The 24,232-nt window shown below is 44.5% G+C and overlaps 1 protein-coding gene across 6 annotated transcripts in view; it reads right to left on the bottom strand.

Moving 5' to 3' along the window:
- The window catches only part of RNF34 (ring finger protein 34), a 490,473-nt gene that overhangs the window by 346,567 nt on the left and 119,674 nt on the right, over nt 1-24,232 (bottom strand). The window contains exon 2 of one of the 6 annotated variants that reach the window (XM_069619575.1): nt 16,112-16,208. The exons of the other annotated variants lie outside the window; for them this stretch is intronic. Coding sequence (XP_069475676.1) covers nt 16,112-16,195 — 84 coding nt within the window. The 5' untranslated portion in view covers nt 16,196-16,208. The remainder of the gene's footprint in view (nt 1-16,111; nt 16,209-24,232) is intronic. 6 annotated transcript variants of the gene reach the window in all.

The raw sequence follows: 24,232 nt of genomic DNA, 5'->3' as shown, positions 1-24,232 counted from the left end.
GGTGCAGAGGTCAGCAATGCCTGCTGCGTTTAGTACTGAGGAGCTGTTTTGGAGGTGGAGTGTGAGTGGTGATGTGTGAGATTTGTATGAGGTTCTGTGGGTTGTAGGTTTGTGGGAGAGGTGTACGAACGGTGTTGCATTTTTAAGGATTAAAAGGGGTGAGTGTGGGGCAATTCACATGCTTACCTGTGATGCGTGGAGTAAAGGGTCTGGCCCTAACCAGGTCGTAAAAGGAATATTTTTTTTTAAACTACAAAAGAACATGACTGGATACTGTGGCGAGTGAGAAGAAGGACAGACTCACTGAGGGCATGATACCAAGTGTTATTATTTTATTAAAATAAAAAGAGAACACCCGTTTTTCCCTAAAACTATGGTTGTTCTCTACCTATGTTATTAACTAAAGTGTTCTTCAATCAGTCGTGAAGTATCCAAAATGAATAAGTCTGCTGTCCAAAACTATCCTTACGGACCCTACCACTATGGAAAAACCAAACTTAAGTCAGGAGAATGACTCCCTTCTCCTGAGGGTACTTCCAATACCATTCTATAGTACCAACAGTATTTCATGACTTCTTGGACCAGAATTCTTCACTTCCTTGGTTGGGTTCTTGGGCTCTCTAATACATAATACGTAAATAGACTCTTGTGACGTCTTGGATTAAGCTCTTTAGTTCCTTCACTGAGTTTTCTCTGCTCTTTTGAAATTCTTCTCTGGGATCTCTTATTAATTCTTCTTTCTTGGTTGCAGCTCCCTGAGCTTTGTTGTACTTTACTTGCAGTGTGATCCAATTGCTTACCTTCAGAAGGTTCTGTGCCGTCTCTGGTTTTCTTTTAAACATATTTACTTTGTATAATGTACTCCCCCCTTCACCCACCTTCACCAGGTTTTTTTTATTTTATTTTCTCTTCCCTCATTCACTTGTTCAACCTTTCTTTCTCTAGTATCACAATATTTGAATGTTCTTCGGTTCACATTTAACTCGGTTTCATTTTTGCTACTGGGACAAGTTAACTGTGCAATATAATCTCCCTGGGTCTTCCCTGGCTTCCCATTCTCCCAGTTACCTTGCCTTTGACAGGAGAACATCTTTGGGAGCCTTCTCCTGTGGGGGCCCTTCTGTTCACGGCTCAACAATGCCTTCTTCTCCCTGGCGTCTTTCGTTGTGCTTTCCTGTGTCTTTGTCACAGTGGCCCGATCCCCTCTTGCAGGACCAGACACCCCAGAGGCTTCTCGGGTTAGTGGTATCGGCAAAGTTGTTTGGACCCTTGGTCCACCACAAACTCCCTTTCGTGTTCTCGCCACCACCTCTTATTGAGCTCCTGCCCTTGTGCTTTCTCGCATTTTGGGTACACCGCAACTCTAGCCTACCGTTCTGTGATGCTGGGCGGGTTTCCTAATTTCTTCTCCGCGACGATGGACTCAGTATAGGGCCTCCCCCGGGTTGCATGCGTCGATCTATCTCTCTATTTTATCTCGTTCTCTCACATCTAAAAGTTCAGCTTTATCCACGCACTCATCTCAATAGATGGGACCTTCCGATTTAAAGAGATTTGTTTCCATAAAAGTACCATATCTACTATGAGTTTCTTACTCCCAGTTACTATGGTTTCTTCGTCGAATTCCTGATAACTCTCCAGATTTGGTATATCTAAACATTTCATGTAGGCCACAATATGTGCGGCCTGAGGAAGTTACTCGCAGGAACGGAGGTCCTCGTCTTCTCCTGGTAAGGTCCCACTTGCCTCTACCCCCAGGGATGGTATTACGGAGCAGGCTCACCTCCCTAACCTCACTTGAAGGGGCTCTCCTTTGGGGAGAAGGGACAAATTTCCTCCATTCATCACAATACACAAGCAGAAAGGGAGCGATGAGGGTGGCAGCATTTCTTTCTACCAAGGCCACTGTCAATGTACCCGCTACCCCCCCCCCTCATCCAACAAACCTGTCTGTACCACAAACCTCCCCCAAGCCACTGTGCCAATCTGCTTCCTCAGTCCAACAACCAACTGTTGTCACTTGCTAACTGCTAGCAAGAGCCCCAGACAGCCACAGCATCCACGATTAGTGATAAACCATTGTGGGTTGTACAGTACAAAGGCAGTCAGTCAGGTCTACAAATGCAGAGCTTCCTGTGGCCACATTGTTTGGCATGTTGCTTCACCGCTATCGAAATTGTATGAAAAAAATAATGTTATAAAGGATCATGTTGAGGCAATGACGGGCTGAGGTTCATTGAAGAGGGTGGATAAAGGGATGGCATGTGGGGTAGTGTGGCCTTTTGGAAAGGCACTATGGCACAGTGTTTATATGAATACATTCATTTTATACACATCTCCGCAGAAAGCATGTAAAGAGAACAATGAACATATAATTAGCCCATATAATAAAACTGTACATTTAATTCAGTTCTCATTAAGGTGCCAGATGAAAGGAATTGAACTGGATATTTCATGTTTTAATTCCTGAACAATAATCTTTGTGACTCTTTTCAATAAGCTTGCCTTACAGGAAAATGACAAATTTGTTTTTCCCATACATAAACAGCAAAATCAGTAAGTTGAGCACCTGCAACAGTGACCTGCGTATGTAGCTTGCATAATCAACTGCTGATGGGGATGATGCTTCCTTCACCAACCTTTTAAAATAGTATTCATTAGGCCCAAGCCTTAAAAACATTTCATCCGAAAATACAAGTTAAGTATACGTTTTAGGGTAATGGCAAGGAATCAGCAAAACACTGCACTTCGTCCACCAAAAAAGCACTTTCTTAAGCGACTCTTACAGACAAGCAAAGCATCCCATACAAAGGTTGAGTTCAAGAACATAAAAATACACCAATTGCCCCACAAAAAGCAAACATGAATGCATTCTTGCACATTAAACCAACAGATTATCTACTGTAAATTTAAAAAGATATTTAAGCTATACTGTAAAAGAGGTGCCACTTTTTAAAAGCATCCACCCAGATACAACAGTCCACATTTTCTGGTAGACGACAATCTTTGTATGGCACATAGTCTAGTGAGGACCAAGCTTTCCTGCATAAAATTAATAAAAATAAATTTCGTGGGAGCACCAGTAAAGGGCATAAACAAAACACGCCATCCAGCTGTGACGGTGAACATTTGCAGAAGGGCTCAACGTTTGGGCACTTGTCCCCAGAGAAGCAATATTCCATTGCATGCTCATTGCAGGCTCAAACTAAAATAACAAAAAAATTTAAATTTAAATTAAAAAAAACTGAAGCTTTAGGTGAGATAGTTGCACCAGATTCTCCTCACGGACCAATGATAAATAAGGCCTCTAAACAGAGCGTGGCTTAAATGTACCGATTTTATACAAAAGACTTGAAGGTTTGGCCCCACTGTAGATGTCCTTTCAGTGGACACATGGGTACAACATGCAATTAGATGGGTGCATAATGCAAAGCTGGTGGTAGCTAAGAGGTGGGGGAAAAAGGCATCAGGCGTTTCAAAGACTTGACTGCAAAATAACTGCAACAATAACATTCTGCAACACAGGCCTTTAGCCTGGAGGGGCTCAATAGGTGGGAAGACCCACCCTGAGCAAGTATCCTCTGGACCCAAGCTGCACTGGATAATCCCAAAGTAGTGTTACTACACAGAACTATCAGCCTGGTAAGTGCGTCAGAAACGGTTGTGGTAGATGATAAAGGTTACACATTACTGCCAAGATGTGCCATCTGCAGATGTAATTCGTGATCTGTACCGATCGATGTGCATCATTGAATGATTACCAATGAATTTGGTACAATTCTCATCGGTTTCTACTAGAAAGACGAAAGAAAATGTGGTCGCAAGCAAGCAGTACATAAGATTTGTACTTATTTGAAGAACATGGATGTCAATTTTGATCAGAAATTACTTACAATAACACATGTACAGATCGTGGAGGCATTCCAATGAAGGGTACCTGTACAATGGTACAAGGATGAGCACCATTGCTGAGCACCAATGCTGAGCCACTTCATGAGGGTGCAAAAAAGTGGGACTTAATCCAGGGACAAAACAAACAAATAAAATATATAAGACAGAATGGGTGATCTATAAAAGGTAATCTAAGGGGGCAAATGCTTCAAACTAAATAGGACTACCATATACCACATTACATTATTAAGCGGCACTGGAGGCACCGGTGGGCTCAGGGGGTTCAGATTGAGATGATGGGGAGAGGACAGGGGAAGCTCCCCATTAAATCAACCAAGTGAAGTTTAAGACAAGCTACGAAGAGGTCGACAGTTGGTCTGGCTTCGATGGTTATAGGTAGTGTGCTGCAGTGGAGCGGAGCAAGTATGGTGAAAGAGCCGAAGTGAGAAGAGGCACAGGGAGGGCATGGGGCAGTGAGGTTGAGTGCAGAGGTGGATCGAGACCATTGGTAGCTTTGTAGACAGAACTTGAAAAGAGCAGCTCTGCATGCAGAGCCAACCAGCATGCTGCCTGTAGGTAGAAGTGTGGGAGGATCTGGGTAGGATGTAGATAAAGCTGATGGCTTTGTCTAGAGGGAGGAAGGAGTAGAGAAGAAGGCCATAGAGTAAGCTTGAGCATTAGTCAAGTTGGCTGCGTACAGGAGTGGAGACTAAAGTAAGAAAATGGCACATTTTCCAAACAATCAGAAGGTTAATAAGAGTGGTAGTGATGAATTTTTGCAACTGGAGGTAGCAATCAAAGAGGACCTGAAGATTGCAACCCATGGGCGATGGAGCAAGTTGGTAAGGAAGGAAGGAAAATCGGAAAGGACAGGGATGGCATTAAAAGCAGGGAGAAAACACTTCTGTTGTTAAGGCATTTAGCATAAGGCAGCGGAGAACCATCCAGTAACGAATTGTACTGAGAGAGTTCGGAATACATTCTGGGATGGCTGGGGTGAAAGAGGGAAAGAAGAATATTGGAGTATCATCAGTAAAAAGGAGATAAGTCTTCCTAAATGCCCAACACCTGAAGCGCACACCAGCAAAACACTATCATGCAGGTCCCATGTACACTTTCTATTTATGCAAGGTTGTAGGTAGCAGCGCAACTGCAGCAACACATCAACACCAACAATCTCCTCCAAACCTCCCAATCCGGGTTCAGACACAGATGCAGCATGGAGACGGCTGTCACGATGCCCGCTCCCGGGGAGCCGGCTCAGGCCCTGCGTCCCCGAAAGCGGACATCAAGTCCCCGGGGAAGGTCCCAGCAACCCCTTATAGGGGCCCTTTGGACAGCGTCCTGGCGCCTATGGCACCAGGCTCATCAAAACGTCAGTCCTGGCGCCATAGGCGCCAGGCTCATTATGAAAGTGTTTGGGTGCACTTACCTGATGCAGACCCTGCTGCAGAACCCCGGCCTCCTTGAGGCCTGAAAGGAACTACTTTACCTGTGGGACTCATTTACCACCCGGGCGTGGTCGGGGAAGGATACATACCTGATTGGAGGAAGGACACATTCTAGGAACTTCTTCCAAGGCTATTTAAACCACACTCGATCAGCCACACGTGCTTCGCGTTGTTCTGCATCTAGCAGCTGGACGCTCACCGTGTCTGCTCCTGCATCCTGACTTCTGCCACGCCTGCCAGCATCCTGAATCACCTGCAAAGGAAGGGAACAAGAGAACAGAAGAAGGAAAAGGCCTTACCTGCTAAATCTGCATCCCAGAGACATTTCGCTGACGATCCTGAAAAGGAAGACATTTATTTTTAAAAGCACATCGCATCGATCACTGCAGCGCCTCATTCTACTCACCTTACAGGGCGCTTCCATGTTCTGCAGCGACCATCCGGATCCGCAGTCGCGCCCCAGCGCCTAGGAGAAAAAGACAATAACGAAGGTGAGAGAAAGAAGGGAAAAGGGAAGCTAAATCTCCATGTTAAGACTTACCTGCTGGGTCATTCCCTTTTCATTTCGGGTCCGCGCCGCATCCAGGCATTTCCGGACCCCGGCCCCTAAGGGGAAAAAGACATCAGCGTTAATGAGCGAATGAAAAGACATTACCAAGACGCTCATTAAAGACTTACCTGATTTCCACAAGGATTTCATCTCTCATCTCGGGTCGGTGCCTGTTCCCCGGCATTCCGTACCCCGGCCCCTATGGGGAAAAAGACACTAGCATTAGAACATTAATGCATGGACACAAGGGGAACCACTTATCAAAAACTTACCTGGAAGCCAAGCAAGTTTGGTTCTCACCAATCCGAAAATCCAGTGAAGTAACTGGATACCAACGCGCCCCTGCATCAGAAGCAGGATGGAGAGCTCGTCCTTCCAGACCCTAAGGTGAGACGTTACGGGGAAGCACAGAAGGGTTTTGAGGAGGGTGAGAGGGGTAAGTGGGGGGCCGATTGCATTACCCCGCAGACAGTTAACCCCCTATTTTCACCTACAGAAGTATACTTCTGCGAGTCAGACAAGCCAGATTTGGGGCCCGGTCCAGTCCGTTTTCCGACCCCTGCGCATCACCTTAGACGAGGTCACAACAGCGCGAACCGGCCAGCGCCTCCGTGGGAGTCAGGTGAGCGTTACAGAACGCGAAGCCTTCCTACAAATTCCCACCTAGGCGCTATGGAAACTTCTGAGACTGATCAGTTGGGCCAATTATTGGGGGAATTACGGGCCGAAGTACATGCCGCTCGTCAAGAGACTAATGCCCTCAAGAGGGAATTAATAATATCAAAGGAAAGAACTGATGACCTGGCCAGACAGCTTTTGCAAAGTCAAGCTGGGCAAACTCCTCTACCCGGTTCCGGAAGGAACCCCGCTCCTGTGGTTCCCAGTAACCCTGTGCATATTAATCTACCTGGAAACATGCCGCTGGCCCCACCCGAACGCTTTGCTGGGGACCCCAAACGATTTGCCATATTCATGAATCAGTGTCGTTTGCACTTCCTATGCAGGCCTGGGGCCTTCCCTAATGATCAGACCAAAGTAGCCTTTGTATTGTCATATCTCAGCGGCTGCGCTGCAGATTGGTCAGTTCCACTGGTTACTCAGGATGACCGGATTCTCCGTGATTTTCAAGGATTTCAAGCAAGCATGGAAAGGTATTTGCTCGACACTCTCAGGGGCAAGCTCTGGATGATGAACTTCTATCCCTGCGACAGGGCAATCAGGATCTCCTATCCTACATTGTAACCTTTAATAGACTAATTGTAGAAACTGGGTGGCCAGAGGATAAGAGAATCACGTTATTTTATCGAGGTTTACGTGGAGAACTTAAAGATGTCCTGGCCCAAGTTGTAAATCCACCCCGAGAATGCACAGAATATATAGACTTAGTGGTCCAATTGGATCACAGACTCCAGAAAAGAAAAGCAGATCGGTCCAGGTTTGAGACCCGGGTGTTGGTCAAGACCCACGCTAACCCCAAGGGAGTTGATGTCTCAGAGCCTATGCAAATTGATGGGGTTAAAGGACCTTTAACTCAAAAGGAACGTGAAAGGAGGCGGCAATTAAAGGTATGTCTTTATTGTGGGAACTCTGGACACTTTCTACAAGATTGACCGGCAAAACCGCCCAAAAAGGCGGTAGGGGCCGCTGATAAAAACCTTGAAGACTCCGTTTCGGGAAACGACTCAGCCCGACAAGCGTAGGGGTCCGCTTGCCGAGCTTGAAAACTAACTCTCAGACCTCGCATTTCATAGTGCCAATGGTTCTCGTAGATCCAAAACAGCCTAAGCAGTTGCATGCAATAAAGGCATACATCGATAGCGGGGCTATTGGAAATTATGTGGACCGTGAGTTGGTCTCCAGGATTAACCTCCCTCTCTGTCCTAAAACCAGCAAAGACGTCATCACCACAGTAGATGGAACTGAAATTGCCTCTGGACCGGTAACGCATTCCACAGTTGTGTTTGATGTAATCAAGGTCCCACAGTTTCAGGTTATTCTTGGAATTCCTTGGTTAGAGACACATAATCCTCGAATTGATTGGCGAGCTAAGAGAATAACCTTCCCGGATTGTGCACAAACCTGTTATCCAGAAAACCTGAAGATTAATCTAGCATCTATAACCTCTGCCTCCATGCAATTGCCTCCGGAATACCAAGACTTTCAGGACGTCTTCCAAAAGGAACAGGCCAACACGTTACCTCCTCACCGATCGTACGATTGCCAAATCGATCTGGTGTCCGGTGCACAACCCCCTTGTAGCAGGATTTATGCCCTTACCGAACCAGAGAACCTGCATCTGAGACAATATTGGGATCAATACCTCGCCAATGGTTTTATTCGCCCGTCAAAGTCCCCGGCATCCTCGGCTTTGTTCTTCGTGCCTAAAAAGGAAGGCGACCTTAGAACTTGTATCGATTAACGCGCATTGAATCAGATAACGGTTAAAAAACGTTATCCTCTGCCTCTGATCCCTGAACTCCTTGACCAGGTAAAGGACGCTTGCATATACACCAAGTTAGACCTCCGGGGGGCATATCATCTGGTGCGAGTAAAAGAAGGCGACGAATGGAAAACGGCCTTCCGTACTAAGTATGGATTATTCGAATACCAGGTAATGCCCTTCGGGTTGTGCAATGCGCCTGCTGCCTTCCAATTCTTCATGAATGATGTCCTTCGGGAACTCATCGATGTTTGTGTTGTCGTCTATATCGATGACATTCTAGTGTACTCCTCTTCGGAATCTGATCACAGAAAACACGTTAGGGCAGTTCTGGAAAAACTGCGCCAACACAAACTATTTGCTAAACTGGAGAAATGTGTTTTCCATACCACAGAAGTTGAGTTTCTCGGTTTCATCCTGACACCCAAAGGAGTCCGAATGGATTCAAGAAAAGTGGATGCCATCCTCAAATGGCCATCACCTAGCTCTGTAAAAGGGGTTCAAAGCATGCTCGGCTTTGCCAATTTCTATCGCAGGTTTATCCCGGAATTTTCACGCATAGTACAACCCATTACTGCACTCTTGAGGAAAAATAAACGTTTTGAATGGTCTGAAGAAGCCGAGCAAGCCTTCCAGGATTTAAAAGCTAAGTTTACCTCCGCACCTATATTGAAACATCCACGTCCAGATCTCCCGTAGGTCGTCGAAACTGACGCATCCAGTCTAGCCATGGGAGCAGTTCTGTCTCAAAGAGATCCCGAAACCAACCAACTGCATCCCGTAGCATTTTGGTCCAGAAAATTCTCGGCACCAGAGATTAATTATGCAATCACTGACAAAGAACTGTTAGCCATAAAGTCCGCTTTTAAAGCCTGGCGGCATTACCTGCTTGGCGCTCGACATACCATCACAGTGATCACTGATCACCGGAATTTACAGTATTTGAAAACCGCCAAGGCTCAGTCATCACGGCAGCTCCTTGGGCTTTGTTTTTCGCTGAATTTGATTTCGTGATTACCTATCGACCTGGCTGCAAGAATGGCAAAGCAGACGCCTTATCCCGAATTGGAATGGGAGAACCTGATACAAACTCAGAACCAGTACCAATAATTCCCGAACAGAGAATTCTAGGCATGACTTTGTTACAGACGCTTGAAGACATTCAAGTCAGAGTGAAACAACTCCTGGACCCTACAGTCCTACAGGATTGGATACAAAAGGGATCAGACTTTACCATAGATAATGGTTTACCTTATTACCAAGGACGCTAATTGCTGCCACAAAAGGATTTACACGAACTAGTTATTTCCGGTTATCATGATACATTAATAGAGGGACACCCCGGTATTGCCAAGACAATGGAAAAGGTGAAACGACAATTCTGGTGGCCCTCTTGGCGAAAAGATGTTAAATCTTTTGTGATGTCCTGTGGTGTTTGCGCCCAAAATAAAGGTCAAAAGAAAAGACCAGCCGGTCTCCTCCAACCTCTAGACGTACCGCCAGCACCCTGGCACACCCCATAAATGGATTTTATTACGGACCTGCCTCCTTGTTCGGGATATAATACCATTCTGGTAATTGTGGATTTGTTTTCCAAAATGGCCCACTTCATTCCTTTGAAAGGTTTACCTTCAGCTTCTGTCCTAGCCAAAGAATTCCTCGGAAATATTGTTCGGCTACATGGATTCCCATCTATACTAATCTCTGACCGGGGAAGCCAATTCATTTCCCACTTCTGGCACAAATGTTGTCAAATGGCACAAATCGACGTAAGATTATCGACCAGTCACCACCCTCAGACCTATGGTCAGACTGAGAGGACAAATCAGACCCTTGAGCAGTACTTACGGAGTATGTTACAGCAATCTGAAAGCAACTGGAAAGACATTCTTTGGATAGCCGAATACGCATATAATAATTCGGTACACTCTGGAACTGGCCATAGTCCTTTTTATACCTTGTTTGGACATCACCCTCGAACCTCAAACCTCGACTCACCTCAGAACCTCGGAGTGCCCGCAGTAGAACATCTGCATTCTACCATTACCTGAGCCTTCAAAGAGGCAACCACGCATTTACAACAAGCCAAGAGAAAATACAAGGAGAATGCTGACCTACATCGGAGTGAAGCACCTCCGTATCAGATTGGGGATCAAGCGTGGTTAGCTACCAGACATTTACCGCTCAAAGGGCCCCGAACCTTTAACCCCAAATATCTGGGACCTTATTCTATTACGGCAATAATTAACCCAGTAGCGGTTAAGCTTGATTTACCAGCTAATATGCGAATTCACCCTGTTTTTCATGTGTCACTTCTGAAACCAGTGGTACCCGGAACCCGACTACTCAAACCTCCAGAATCTATTCAAATAGATGGGGAACCTGAATTCGAAGTGAGGAACATTTTAGATTCAAAAATGTTTAGGTCAAAGCTTTTCTACCTAATTGGTTGGAAGGGGTACGGACCTCAGGAGAGGTCGTGGGAACTCAGTGACCATGTGCATGCACCACGATTAGTCAGGAAATTCCACCGACTCTTCCCAGACAAACCAAAACCCCCGGAGGGAACAACCTTGGGAGGGGCCTTGGGGAGTGCTGTCACGATGCCCGCTCCCGGGGAGCCGGCTCAGGCCCTGCGTCCCCAAAAGCGGACATCAAGTCCCCGGGGAAGGTCCCAGCAACCCCTTATAGGGGCCCTTTGGACAGCGTCCTGGCGCCTATGGCACCAGGCTCATAGAAAACGTCAGTCCTGGCGCCATAGGCGCCAGGCTCATTATGAAAGTGTTTGGGTGCACTTACCTGATGCAAACCCTGCTGCAGAACCCCGGCCTCCTTGAGGCCTGAAAGGAACTACTTTACCTGTGGGACACATTTACCACCCGGGCGTGGTCCGGGAAGGACACATACCTGATTGGAGGAAGGGCACATTCTAGGAACTTCTTCCAAGGCTATTTAAACCACACCCGATCAGCCACACGTGCTTCGCGTTGTTCTGCATCTAGCAGCTGGACGCTCACCGTGTCTGCTCCTGCATCCTGACTTCTGCCACGCCTGTCAGCATCCTGAATCACCTGCAAAGGAAGGGAACAAGAGAACAGAAGATGGATAAGGCCTTACCTGCTAAATCTGCATCCCAGAGACATTTCGCCGACGATCCTGAAAAGGAAGACATTTATTTTTAAAAGCACATCGCATCGATCGCTGCAGCGCCTCATTCTACTCACCTTACAGGGCGCTTCCATGTTCTGCAGCGACCATCCGGATCCGCAGTCGCGCCCCAGCGCCTAGGAGAAAAAGACAATAACGAAGGTGAGAGAAAGAAGGGAAAAGGGAAACTAAATCTCCATGTTAAGACTTACCTGCTGGGTCATTCCCTTTTCATTTCGGGTCCGCGCCGCATCCAGGCATTTTCGGACCCCGGCCCCTAAGGGGAAAAAGACATCAGCGTTAATGAGCGAATGAAAAGACATTACCAAGACGCTCATTAAAGACTTACCTGATTTCCACAAGGATTTCACCTCTCATCTCAGGTCGGTGCCTGTTCCCCGGCATTCCGTAACCCGGCCCCTATGGGGAAAAAGACACTAGCATTAGAACATTAATGCATGGACACAAGGGGAACCACTTATCAAAAACTTACCTGGAAGCCAAGCAAGTTTGGTTCTCACCAATCCGAAAATCCAGTGAAGTAACTGGATACCAACGCGCCCCCACATCAGAAACCACCAATCCGAAAATCCAGTGAAGCGACTGGATACCAACGCGCCCCTGCATCAGAAGCAGGATGGAGAGCTCGTCCTTCCAGACCCTAAGGTGAGACGCTACGGGGAAGCACAGAAGGGTTTTGAGGAGGGTGAGAGGGGTAAGTGGGAGGCCGATTGCATTACCCGGCAGACAGTTAACCCCCTATTTTCACCTACAGAAGGATACTTCTGCGAGTCAGACAAGCCAGATTTGGGGCCCGGTCCAGTCCGTCTTCCGACCCCTGCGCATCACCTTAGACGCGGTCACAACAGCGCGAACCAGGCCAGCGCCTCCGTGGGAGTCAGGTGAGCGTTACAACGGCAACCATACAGGTGGTCGATGACGCTCAACATCCTTGATGACAGCCACCCCTGCCTCCAGGTTCTACTCAACCTCTCGGATGCTTTTGACACGGTAGACCACCAGGCCCTCACATACACCCTACATCGGTGCATGGGGATTAATGACCTTGTCATACGCTTGTTCAAGTACTACCTCGCCAAATCGCCAGCAATTAGTTCTGATGGACTAGTCTAGATTGCCAATGCTACCAGTCACTGGTGGAGCCCGGAAGGGTTCCATCCTCTCCCCAGTGATCTTCAATCTATACATGGAGCCACTGTAAGCCCTCCTGGCCACACGCAACATCCACCAATAACAGAGCTATACCTCAAGATCGACTCCATCAAGGACATCAAAAGGCTTCAAAACATGCCTCTCGCTGACCCAGTCTTGGATGTCCAGTGCATACTTGACACTCAACTCCTCCATGACTGAATTCCTACTCCTCACCAACACTCAACACCCAAACTGACCCGGCTATCAACAATGAACCCAGAGAGCTTCACACCGTGCTCACCTCCTGTGCTAAGTCACTCGGGTTCCACATCGACAAACACCTCTCCTTCAAGACACATGGGTAGGAAAACTTCGACAGCTTGTTATCAGCTCTCTCATGCGGAAATCAAGCCCTTCCTCCCTCTGGACAGCTTTAGATCCACCGTTCAAGCACTGGTCCAATCAGAGCTCCAGAGAAGATTTGCAATTGGGAGTATTTTTACTCCCTATTATTTAAAGTTGGGAGTAAAAAGTTAAGTCAAATTCCCAATGAGAGTATTTTATAAGCTAGTAAAAATGTTTTAACTAAAAAAAGGAAATGTTTTTGGAACATTTATTTGCACCTAGTTATGGTTCCATGTAATAATGTCGCCACAAAAATCTCGCCATGCAAAAATATCGCCGAAAAATGGCCGTTTTTTGTGGCGACATTATTGGATGGAACATGCGGGGGACACCCCGCAACCCCCGAACTTTTTTTAAAAATGTTTTGCCCCTGTCCCCATATATATGGTCACCCAAATAATATCGCCACAACATCTTCGCAGCGATATTATTTACGGCGACCATATATATGGCAATATTATTACCCGATACCCTAGTTATTCATGCACATTAAAAGCTACACGTTTACTTTATCCAATCAGGTAGTTAAAATAGTAATTTCTTCCTGTGGCACTACATGCACTACTTGCCCAAACTGTGGGATGTTTGAACCCACTCATCCAAGCCCTACAACATCGCTGGCAGCAGAAACATCATACTGGCCGCCGGAAAGCATGCTGCTCGCCAGAGATCATCCAAAAATGCGCAGTAAAAACCTGAAAAATAGGCTGCCACCCACTTTTGCCATGTCAGTGAACACAGGAGATCACTGCCTAGAACCACCGTGGGGCTACCCACACAGTAGCCTGAAACCGCTTGGAAATAACAATACTAATTGCCAAAAGCAACCCAGAGCTGTTTGGGAATTAATTTTCTTGATCGTCAAAATTGCTAAAGTCATGGCTCACAAAACCACCAAAAGGATACAACTTCTTGTTCGGTGTTCTACATTACTCCACTGCAAGAATCCACATTCATACAATATCAGCGAGAATCCTATGCTACCAAGCTAAATCTCCTTTGTAAAGATATTAATTCAAGACAGCTGTCAAAAATGGGTGCAATACCGGTGCTTGCCACTGACCGGCGCTGGTGATCTAAATTCTGACAGGAGACCTATATTTCAGGAGCTAAACAGTAACCCGAGTTAGCTGAGACTTCAAAGGCTGGCTATCCCGGGAAGCCTTCACACCTAGTCTTCTCGGCAACAGCACAGGAAATCACATGGTCCTGTTGATTAAGAGGGAGGGGATTTTCCCTGCAGCCTGGAGAAAGGAACAATAGACTCTTTCAATTGAATAGAATATGTTGATTTGGGTGTGCCTGAACAACACTGCTCTGGGGGAAGGCAAGACATGTGACCATTCTGACTCACCAAGTTTCTAGGGACGGAGACAAACGATTGTGGATTCAGAGAGTCCAGCAAATATATGTTTTATGAGAATACTGATAACTAATTATACCAAGCGGACAAAAAGGTACAATTTGGAGATTTTTAATATGAAAAATTCACTCACAATTTGAGAAGAAGCTGGATGCTGTAGGATGCTCCGAGACTAAACCCCATAATTATTAATATTGTAGACACTGGGTTTATACTAGAAAAATGAAAACATACAGTAATATGCACAGAGAGGGGGTGTACCTCTGTGTAAGGGTTGGAGTGAAACCAATATTGCAAAACCCACGAAAAATCGCGAATAAGTTGTCATTTCTGAACCCAAGCTCTTAGAAAGAGCAGGGTTGAACAGAGACCTGTCTTAATTAATTTGTGGTGTGTACATGTAATTTCAACAACTTGTGTATCTGGGAAGCATGTTTGGTTATGAAACATTGTTTAGGTAAATGCAAGGGGGAGTGTTCTTTCAGCCAAGCCATAAACATAGCATCACTCGGACGCATTTTGACTCACTACTCCGTTCTCCAGTCAGGTCACAGTAAATCCTTTAATCTATCAAATCCTCAGAGGGTTGGGCATAGAAAGTCAGCCTTCCCACCCACTTTCAAAAGACATAAAAAGAGACTGCTGAGACCCAGATAGGGACTTCATTTCCCACTCTTCAATCGATTTCTTGCGCAGCACTTTGCCAGACGACTTCAAACCCAGACAATATCCAGAGACCAGAACATAGAATCCAGACTCCAGAACTTAGACTCCAGATTCTAGTTCGATCCAGAGACCTGGCTCTAGAACCCAGCTGTAGAACCTTAAGCAGGGGCCTATCCGAAAAGCTGAACTCCTCTCAGCAGGCCTCAGAATCCAGCAACCTAACTAAACTATTCAACAGCCGGGCGAGCTGTTTGATTCTGGCTAGAACCCTGTGCCAGAACCATATCCAGACCCAGAAAGCAGAGCTGTATCCAGAACCCGTCAGACCCAGACCAGACCGCTGTGCAGTGCCGATAGCAGACCAGAGGCCACGCTGTGAGCAGAACCAGTGCCAGAGACCGTCCTGTGGCAAGAGAACCGCAGCTCAAACCTGACCAGATTTGTGACGAGGTCCATTCCCTTCCAAAACTAGGAGCGGGTATCCAGTCTAAGAACTGTACAGAACCAGTCTAAAGTGATCCTATCCCATCCATTTGAACCTATTTAGAACTGCATTTAGAATTTTGTGTCCATCCTGTGATTTCAAAGCTGTAAAAGTGTCATGTCATTCTGAAATCTTGATTTCATTTCTGAAAATCTACCTCCACAAAAACATCTGTATCGTTTGAACCATATGTCCTAGAGGCGACATTTAACTGTCATTTTAAAGCTAAGATCCTCAGTTTTCCAACAAATCCAAAACTACCTTCCAACTCCTTATAGTTTTTCCGTAATCGCGGTTTACGCACTCAGAAAAAGTCCCGCGAATTGCAATTTGGCTCAATCTCACCACTTGTAAAAATAGATGCTTCTCGCTTTCCACTGCTGAAATTCGTTTTCACTCTGATAATCATTCATGAATCATTGCTAGTGTTGACCTGAACTAATTCAAAGTAGCTGTCACCTACCCTGAATCTCCTATAGGGAATTAAAATCATTTTTAGCATATTTTTCACTTCATTGCAATCACATTTAAAAGTATTTTTGCCTGTTTAAAAGCATACCGTTTTCTCCAAGCTTGCTGGGAGGAACTGGAACTGAACGGCTTTTGAATGTATTCCTGAAAACCTGTGTGCCCTCATTTCCATCTCTTCATATTGCCTAAGGGGGGGGTGAGTTGTCACAAGGGTTAAAAGTGATCATATTATATCTGATTGAATTCATATCAAGTTTATTTCTGTGTTGCATTCTTTACCACTATTGCATTTCCTTGAACCATAAAAGTATTCTCTGCTACCTTATCCTTTCTATACCAACTCTTCACTGATTGAAGGGAGTGTGCTACTGTAATATTACCCATTGTTGATCACTATTATATTCATAAGTGTGCTATCAAATATTAATGTATTCATAAAAGAGTGATATATATATATATATATATATATGTTTACTTTTTCCAATAAACCTTTTAATTTGCAAAAGAAACCTACTTCTTGGCTCAGTGAGGTCAGGGGGATTCAAAGAGAGGGGCGTTATATAAGGGTTCATCATCCAGATTTAAGAACTTGACATCAAAATATATAAATAAGGGCTTCCATTGGGCATCCCAGGCTAGGCATTGACTTAGTTGGATTGCTGGATTGAAGTCACTTACAAAACATATCCATGGAGGTGTGAGGGTGAAGTTTCTATGTGTATTTTTCCTATTTTTTGTTGGGAGTATTTTTACTCCCTATTTTTATTTTTTGGGAGTATTTGCCAATTTCAATTTTTAGGGAGTAAAGTGGCCGGTATACCCCCGATCTGTAGGGCTGGTTCCAATCCCATCTGGATGGGGGCAAGGCCCTCCTCAAAGGCCTCCTTTTCATCCTCCCTTGTGCCCCTACAAAGTGTCCTATACGCGGCTGCACGCCTCATCAAGGATCTATGCAGATAGGACCACATCACTGCAGCCCTCATCGACCTTCACTGGCTCCCACCGCACACACAAATCACCTTCAAGCCTTTATGTATCATCTATAAGGCAGTCATCCTCAAGTCACCCATCTACCTCGCTGAGAAACTCAGACTCTCAGGCGGACAGCGCACAACCAGAAGCCAGGACACGTGCAGACTTGAAATCAGACGCTGCAAAAAATGAAAGAACCAGAAAACATGCCTTCTCTGCCTATGCCGCAAGACTATGGAACCTCCTCCCTGTCAACATCAGACTCCACCAACACATCTACAATTCAGAAAAAAACTCAAGACACCTCTTCAACAATTAGGCCATCACGTCACCCCCTCCTGGCCCCCCCACACCACCCGACTTGCTAGACGCCATCCGGCCCTCGCCACCCTGTACAGCTGTACCCCATCTTCTGCATTCTACTCCTGCCGTTTATATGCTGTTATCTCTGAAAAGTGCTCCTTTGTGCATATGTATTGTTGTATACCTCTGTAAAGCGCTCCAATGCTTCTCGAAGCTAGGTTCCCGTTCAATAAATATAATAATATGTTGCCAGCCAGGAAGCAAATGCAAAAGCCTTCCCCAACATGTTTGGGTTCGTTCCAATGCTAAAAGAGTGGATATTAACGTTGCTAGTAGTCTGCAGGTGCACCGTGGGAGCAGAATGGTGTACGGGGAGAATGGACTGGCTCATCAGGCCTTAGCATGCAAGTGTTTATTTGCCTTTTGCTAATCTGCTGATATAATGTCTACAACACAATATGCCTTGCGCACAGAAAAATACTGAGAATCTGGTCTTGTATTAAGGATTTGGCAATATGAGATTTCCACAGATGCCAGTTCATCAGTTCTGTGGGTAAAACAGCTGCCGGCTTGCGCAAAACATCTACCCAAAAAGAATTATATTTTTTAGCACAGAAAGACAGCTGGTCCAACACCACGGGAATAGAGAGTGCATAGCTATTACATGGTGGGGAGAAGGCATCTATGTTAAAAGCAGACTTCGCACAAGCTAGGAATGCCATTGTTTTCTAAACGCGCAGCTAACAATTTCATAGAAATAACAAAATACGTCCAAATTGAACTTCAATCCACCAGTTTTATTTAAAATGCGTTTAGTTTTTTGTTGGACTACTCCGACGGATACACTGGGATTTGTGTGCCCCTTCCTTGGAGCTTTAATCACAGGGTATTTCTAAAGATGTTATTTGCTTATCATACTGCTCAGTCAAAAGTAAATGCTTCTTTTGTCCCGACAGCAGCAATTAGGAAAAAGCGAGTTGCGCGGATCATGGGTGCCAATTTTTTGTTTTCACTAGGAGGGTAGGAATGCCCTCTATCCTCACCCTTACTGAATATGAGGAAGCAAACAACCCATCTCCTAGCCGAGCAGTGCATTTTACAGCACCTATTTTACTAGGGTTTGCACACAAAAATGATTTACAGCCAGCTTTAAACATGTAACATCTCTGCAACATTCACTGAACGCGCTGAGCTACCTTGGTAGCTTTCAGGACAATTCAGTCTACCTTTAAATAAAGCAATTTCGGATTATGGATCCCCGATTGTGCTAAAAATCACTCCATTACCAACCGCGTAGTTTACGAATATGACTTTAAAGCCAATATTGTTTCATCGCCATCCTCGGACACTGCACACAGTTTCAGCTAGGACGGCTGGGGCATCACTTTGCTCCTGTACAGCGGTTTACAGCTATCCGTTTTAGGCTGTATATCCTCGGACACTGCACACAGTTTCAGCTAGGATATACAGCCTGAAACGGATAGCTGTAAACCGCTGTACAGGAGCAAAGTGATGCCCCAGCCGTCACTTCTGAAGAACTAAGAGGACAGTTGCCCTCTTCCTCCTACCCCCCTGTACTCCGTGCATATGGATGATCTCAACTGTCAGACTGACTACTTGTCATTTGAAACAGTGAGATCTCTTTTGTTAAGCCGATTATTTTTGACGGCATATTATTTGAAGCTAAGCAGGGGAGTGATGTTGCTTTTAGTTACAAGCATGCCGTATGTTGCCGAGTGTCCCAACGCTGTCATTTAATGGCTTTCGAGGGTTTCCTTCTCCGAGAACACAAACCACAAGTGTGAATGCCACAAACCACATAGAACCATACCAGCACTCGGGACCGCAGTACTTCCAGCCCACGATCATCAACGCCACATGCCTTTACCTTAAAATCACCCCCTCATGTTTTGGCAAAACCACACGCCACAGCCACCACAAATGTCAGATATGCGCTGTATACAAAGCCACTTTAAAATGATGATTAATGATTACCATTAATTTGGGTAATGACACTTATTACAGCACTTGCGGATCAGCCATGAAGCCTTAGATAAAAACGGGATATTCTTGTTAAACTTGACACAATGGACCACTGTTCGATTAAAGATATTATCATTACTGTTAAATTGGACGTGGTGGACAATTGTTAGATGGAACATTCTTATTATCTTAAACAATGAGTGGGCACTTTAAAGAAGACAATTTAACGGCCATGTTGGAATTGTAATTTGCAAGTTTGATGGGGTTCCATTCGGGTTTCTCTGCATTGGACTTCAAAGATACCTGATAAAAGAAAAGAGGGGAGTGATTGCAGAATACTCATTTCTATTGTGATGTCATTTTTTCATTAACTGTATTAAAGCTACAGCAACACACGATGATAAAAAAAAACATGCATAAAATATGCCGTGGACGTTTTTTTGAGGTTTTATTTGCAACGGTTTAACATAAGTTAACTTTTTATGGTTTATCAGTGAGGGAAATCAAAATAAATAAATGTTTAAAACAACACTCTGAAACCGCCTTCCTCCTTGTGAGGATGAGTGGGACGGGGACAGAGGCCATGTTACACAACACTCTACCCTCTTCATGAAAACCAAGTCTGTCGATTTGCCTAAAAGAAAAGCATTTTGGGAACAAAAGAACGTACACTTCTTCATTTTGAATATGTCTGGGCACCCTTTGATTGAGTAATAGAAGTCTTACTCTGCCCTTTTTATTCGTCACAACACTCGCCCTAACAAAAATGTGTCTGAATTGCAAGACATATTTGGACAGCCTCTGAACGCGATGCGAGACTTCCTCCAGGCTGTTTTTGCATGCAGGCTTATGTCCAAAAGCCGACATGACTTGGCAGACGCACGAGAGCTCAGCTTGGGAACAACACGCAAGTTTCCTGGGTTGGTCTGGGAAGCAGAGTTCCAGCAGCGCTCCGGCAAGACCTACGTTGCCAGCGCTGCACTCCGTCTTGTGTATAATATTTTTTTATTTTTTTTATTTTGTTATAGCTGAATAGAATCAACTTTTCAAAATTACATGATAATTCCATAAAAAGATCCCAATACATGGTTAGCATACACTTAAGGACATATAGTAAAAGAAAGCTGAACAACAACAAATACCACAGTTTGCAGAATGATACAATTACTTCAGCACAAGTTACCCTATTAAAAACAATCTCAAAAGATAGAAAACCACATCAACTCATGTGCATTCAACCAATTATTAGTATGACTGTTCATAGAAAAAGTTCACAAGGTAATATATGTTCTAGAAAGTGCACCAGTGCCTTTATAACCGAAAATCTGGTACTGTTGATTAGAGCATTCCATATCTCCAAATCGTCCCGTTGCATGTGCACATTTAACAGATTCGTAAAGTGTTTTGCCCGTATGTCTTCCAAAGCGTGGCATGCAACTATCACGTGTTGTAAAGTCTCTTTGACACTGTGATGATTACAAAACCGACAAAAGTTTAATTCAGGAGGAATAGTCTTCCGTCTCACCAACACTTCTCTCGTAGGCCACAAGTTCATTCTCAAACGCAAGAACTTGGACCGAATTTTCGCAGAGGGACATTTTAGTAGATAACTTGGCGCTTGACCCAAGCATTTAATACCAAAGATTTTAGAATTAAAATCTTTGTATTGTCTGCAGCGTTCGTAGTTCTGAATCCACTCCCATTGATAATATTTTGTTTTAGCACGAATTGGGTTCTCCATCAGCAGCTGTAATGATATATCAGCTTCAGACATAGCATTTAATACAAAGCCACGCCATTGACTAGGAAAGGCCAAACCGGAGGAGGTCAAGTAGCCAGCAATCGTACTCATTATATTGTTCTCACCACCACCAAGAATGCATTTCCGAAAGAAAGAACACAGTCTCCATTTGACCCTGCTAGATAATGAATTGAGCCCTAGTTCAAAACGCAGCATAGGCAAAGGTAGGCAGTTTGGCAAATTTAAAACCTTTCTCCAAAATGTGGCCTCAAGTTTATCCCAAGCTTGGTCATTAGAATACAGCTTGGATTCTACACCATATAACAAGATGGGGATGACTTTTTGCTCATAATACATAAACAAATGCCTCAGTGTAAATTTCCCGTACTTATAAACGAGTATTTTCGCCTGTGACAGCAGCGTTGACAGTTTTGACTGTAACACAGTCAAGTGTCTATTATCGATGATGGTATTTTGCATGTATAGACCCAGATATTTGTATTCTGACACAATTTCTATTGGTTGTTGTTGTAAATACCACACTATGTTTAAGCTCTTAGCTTTCCCTCTTGACTTACAGACTAGAATCTGAGATTTTTCCAAGTTGACTAGAAGTTGGTTCTCCTTAGAATAGTTAGACAATGCAGACAGCAAGTTCTGGAGACCTCTAGGAGTTTGCGATATTAAAACAAGGTCATCCGCATAAAGCAACCATGGTATGCGCTGACCACCAAGTTCAGGAGCATCCGATAAAGTATGCACGAAATAACTCCCCATATCCAATATGAACAGATTGAATAATATCGATGCTAAACTGCACCCCTGTTTGAGTCCCAGAAACGTTGAAAAGGAAGAGGATAGAAGACCTTCAAAAGAGAGCCTAACACGCATGGACGTGTCCTTGTGTAGTTGAATGATAATTGACAAGAGAGAAGAAGGGCAACCAAAAACTTTTAACTTATAAAATAATAAGTTTCTGTTAATGGAATCAAAAGCTGACCGAAAATCAATGAACGCAAAATATAAAGGTTGCTTCCTGAGTGCATATTTCGACTTCAACATGTTTAATGTGATCATGTTAGGAAGTGTGCCAAGTCCGCTTACAAAACCTGATTGGAAAGGATCTCTCTTAAGGCATTTTTTTGTCCAGTTTTTCAGCTCGCGCAAAATCAGCTGAGAAAAGATCTTACCCGGGACATCCAAAAGAGAGATCGGTCTTTAACTTGTTGGGTTGGCCCGTTCACCTTTCTTATAAATCGGGACAACAATAGATTGCTTCCACGACAGGGGAATTCTCTGTGAGTTATTGACATGATCAAATACGAGACAAAGGATATCCGCCCAGATGTCCGGAAACCGTTTAAGGTGAGCATTGGATAAGCCATCCGGGCCTGGGGCTCTGGAATTGTTGGCTCGCTTGATAAAATACATGATGTCTTCTCTGTCAAAATGTATATAGAAAGGAGGGAGAGTATCAAATGAGATTTTAGAGGAGTGCACCGGAGGTCCAGCAAATAGTTTTGCATAGTGCTGTATCCACCTTGCTTCAGACACATCATTTGACTGAACCGCCACCTGATGCCCTGCAGTCACTTGATTTATGATGTTCCATGACTGAGCAGTATTCTTTGAAGCCAAGGTTTTTAATATGCTAATTCCATCAGTTTGGTAAAGCTTTGCCCTCCTTCCTCTTGCCCAATTTCTATATTTAGTTTTGATGCGGGACAGAACAGTTTGTCGCATATGCAAGGGGAGCTTAAGGGCTACTCTCCTCTCAGAACGTACCCTAGCTTTCTCAAGTCTAATTTGGTGATCAAATATGTGCAGATGGGGGGTTTGTTTCACTTTCTGTTTGATAGACCCCGGTTGGAAAATCTGCATTAGGTCATAATATGGTGTAACTGGCAGAGAGTTTTGGGATGCTTCATCATTAAGTTGAGCATAGTAATGTGTCCTAAAGGCTCCCAACGAAGACTCGGTCCATATTAATCTATTTCTAGCCGGATCTACAGTATGCGAGCCCATAAGAAAGAAAGGTTTTAGTTGGTTAATGCTAACATTTACAGACAGAAGCATACATAGCATATTATGGTCGCTCATGTCTGAATCAATTATTTTGAATGCTGTTACCTTATTAAACATCTGTGCATTAACATACATAAAGTCAATGATGCCCTCACTGTTAGCACGATGCCAAGTAGATCTTGGTGGCATGTCTTGCGGGAAGGCACCATTTAACATGAACAAATTTCGAGATTTGACTAAAATTGACCACTTACTCAAGCGATTTTTTTCCAATTTACCTGAAGGGCCTAGGCAATGCAGATTTAAATCACCAGCAAGAATAATAAAATGAGACGAGCCCTCGAGCATCACAATATCGATAGCCTTAACCACAGAATCCGAGAAACGCTCATCAGAAATGCGCGACGGGTTCCAGTATACATTGATAGCGGCACCCACAAAGCCCTTGCCACCGATCTTTGTCATCTGTAGGAAAGCGTTTGGAGAAAACCAAGGTTCAATTTTCAGACCCGCGGTCTGTTTCACCCCCATCAATAAGCCAGAAGTAGGACGTCCCTAAAGACCCTTCTCAGCTGGTATCAGAGTGACATCATAATTGTTCCATGTGGGGACACTAGTAAACCATGACTCTTGTATCATGATTACGTCGTGCTCTAATAGCTGTACACTCCCATTATTTAGCAGATGTCTATTCCCTCTCGAATTCCAGCTTACAAATGACAGACAAGGTTCTGTAATTTCAGTATGCTAACGTTGATTGATTTTGAACTCACAAGTGCATGCAGGATGAGACAGGGCTTGATTTTTGTTTGGTGTTTGTTTTAAGTTAGCCAATTGTTGTAGATGTACAGAAGAGTCTAATAAATCAGATTTAAGTTGAAGAGAGAAACCCAGATCCAACAATTGTGATTTGACAGACCAGAGTGTATTTACTACAATCCTTGAATTAATCCAGAGAGTTGACGCAGTCCAATTAGAGTTGTTAACAAATTCAACGAGCTCGATGTCAACCGTCCCAATATCATCGAGCTCAGGAATCTCACTAAATATAGCTAGCACCGATGCACGATTCAAGTTATATTGCTTGACAGGTCCAGGCAAACAACTAAGTGTTAAAGCATGGATCGCTGGCCGCTTTGCACAGATGCGCGCACGTTTTGAGGTATCAACCTGAGGCTGCGGGTT

This window comes from Ambystoma mexicanum, chromosome 10 (genome assembly GCF_040938575.1).
Source record: "Ambystoma mexicanum isolate Mex_15411 chromosome 10, UKY_AmexF1_1, whole genome shotgun sequence".
NCBI classification, from domain to species: Eukaryota; Metazoa; Chordata; class Amphibia; order Caudata; family Ambystomatidae; genus Ambystoma; species Ambystoma mexicanum.
Note: the sequence above shows the minus strand (reverse complement) of the source record. Positions and strands in the feature narration are given on the sequence as shown.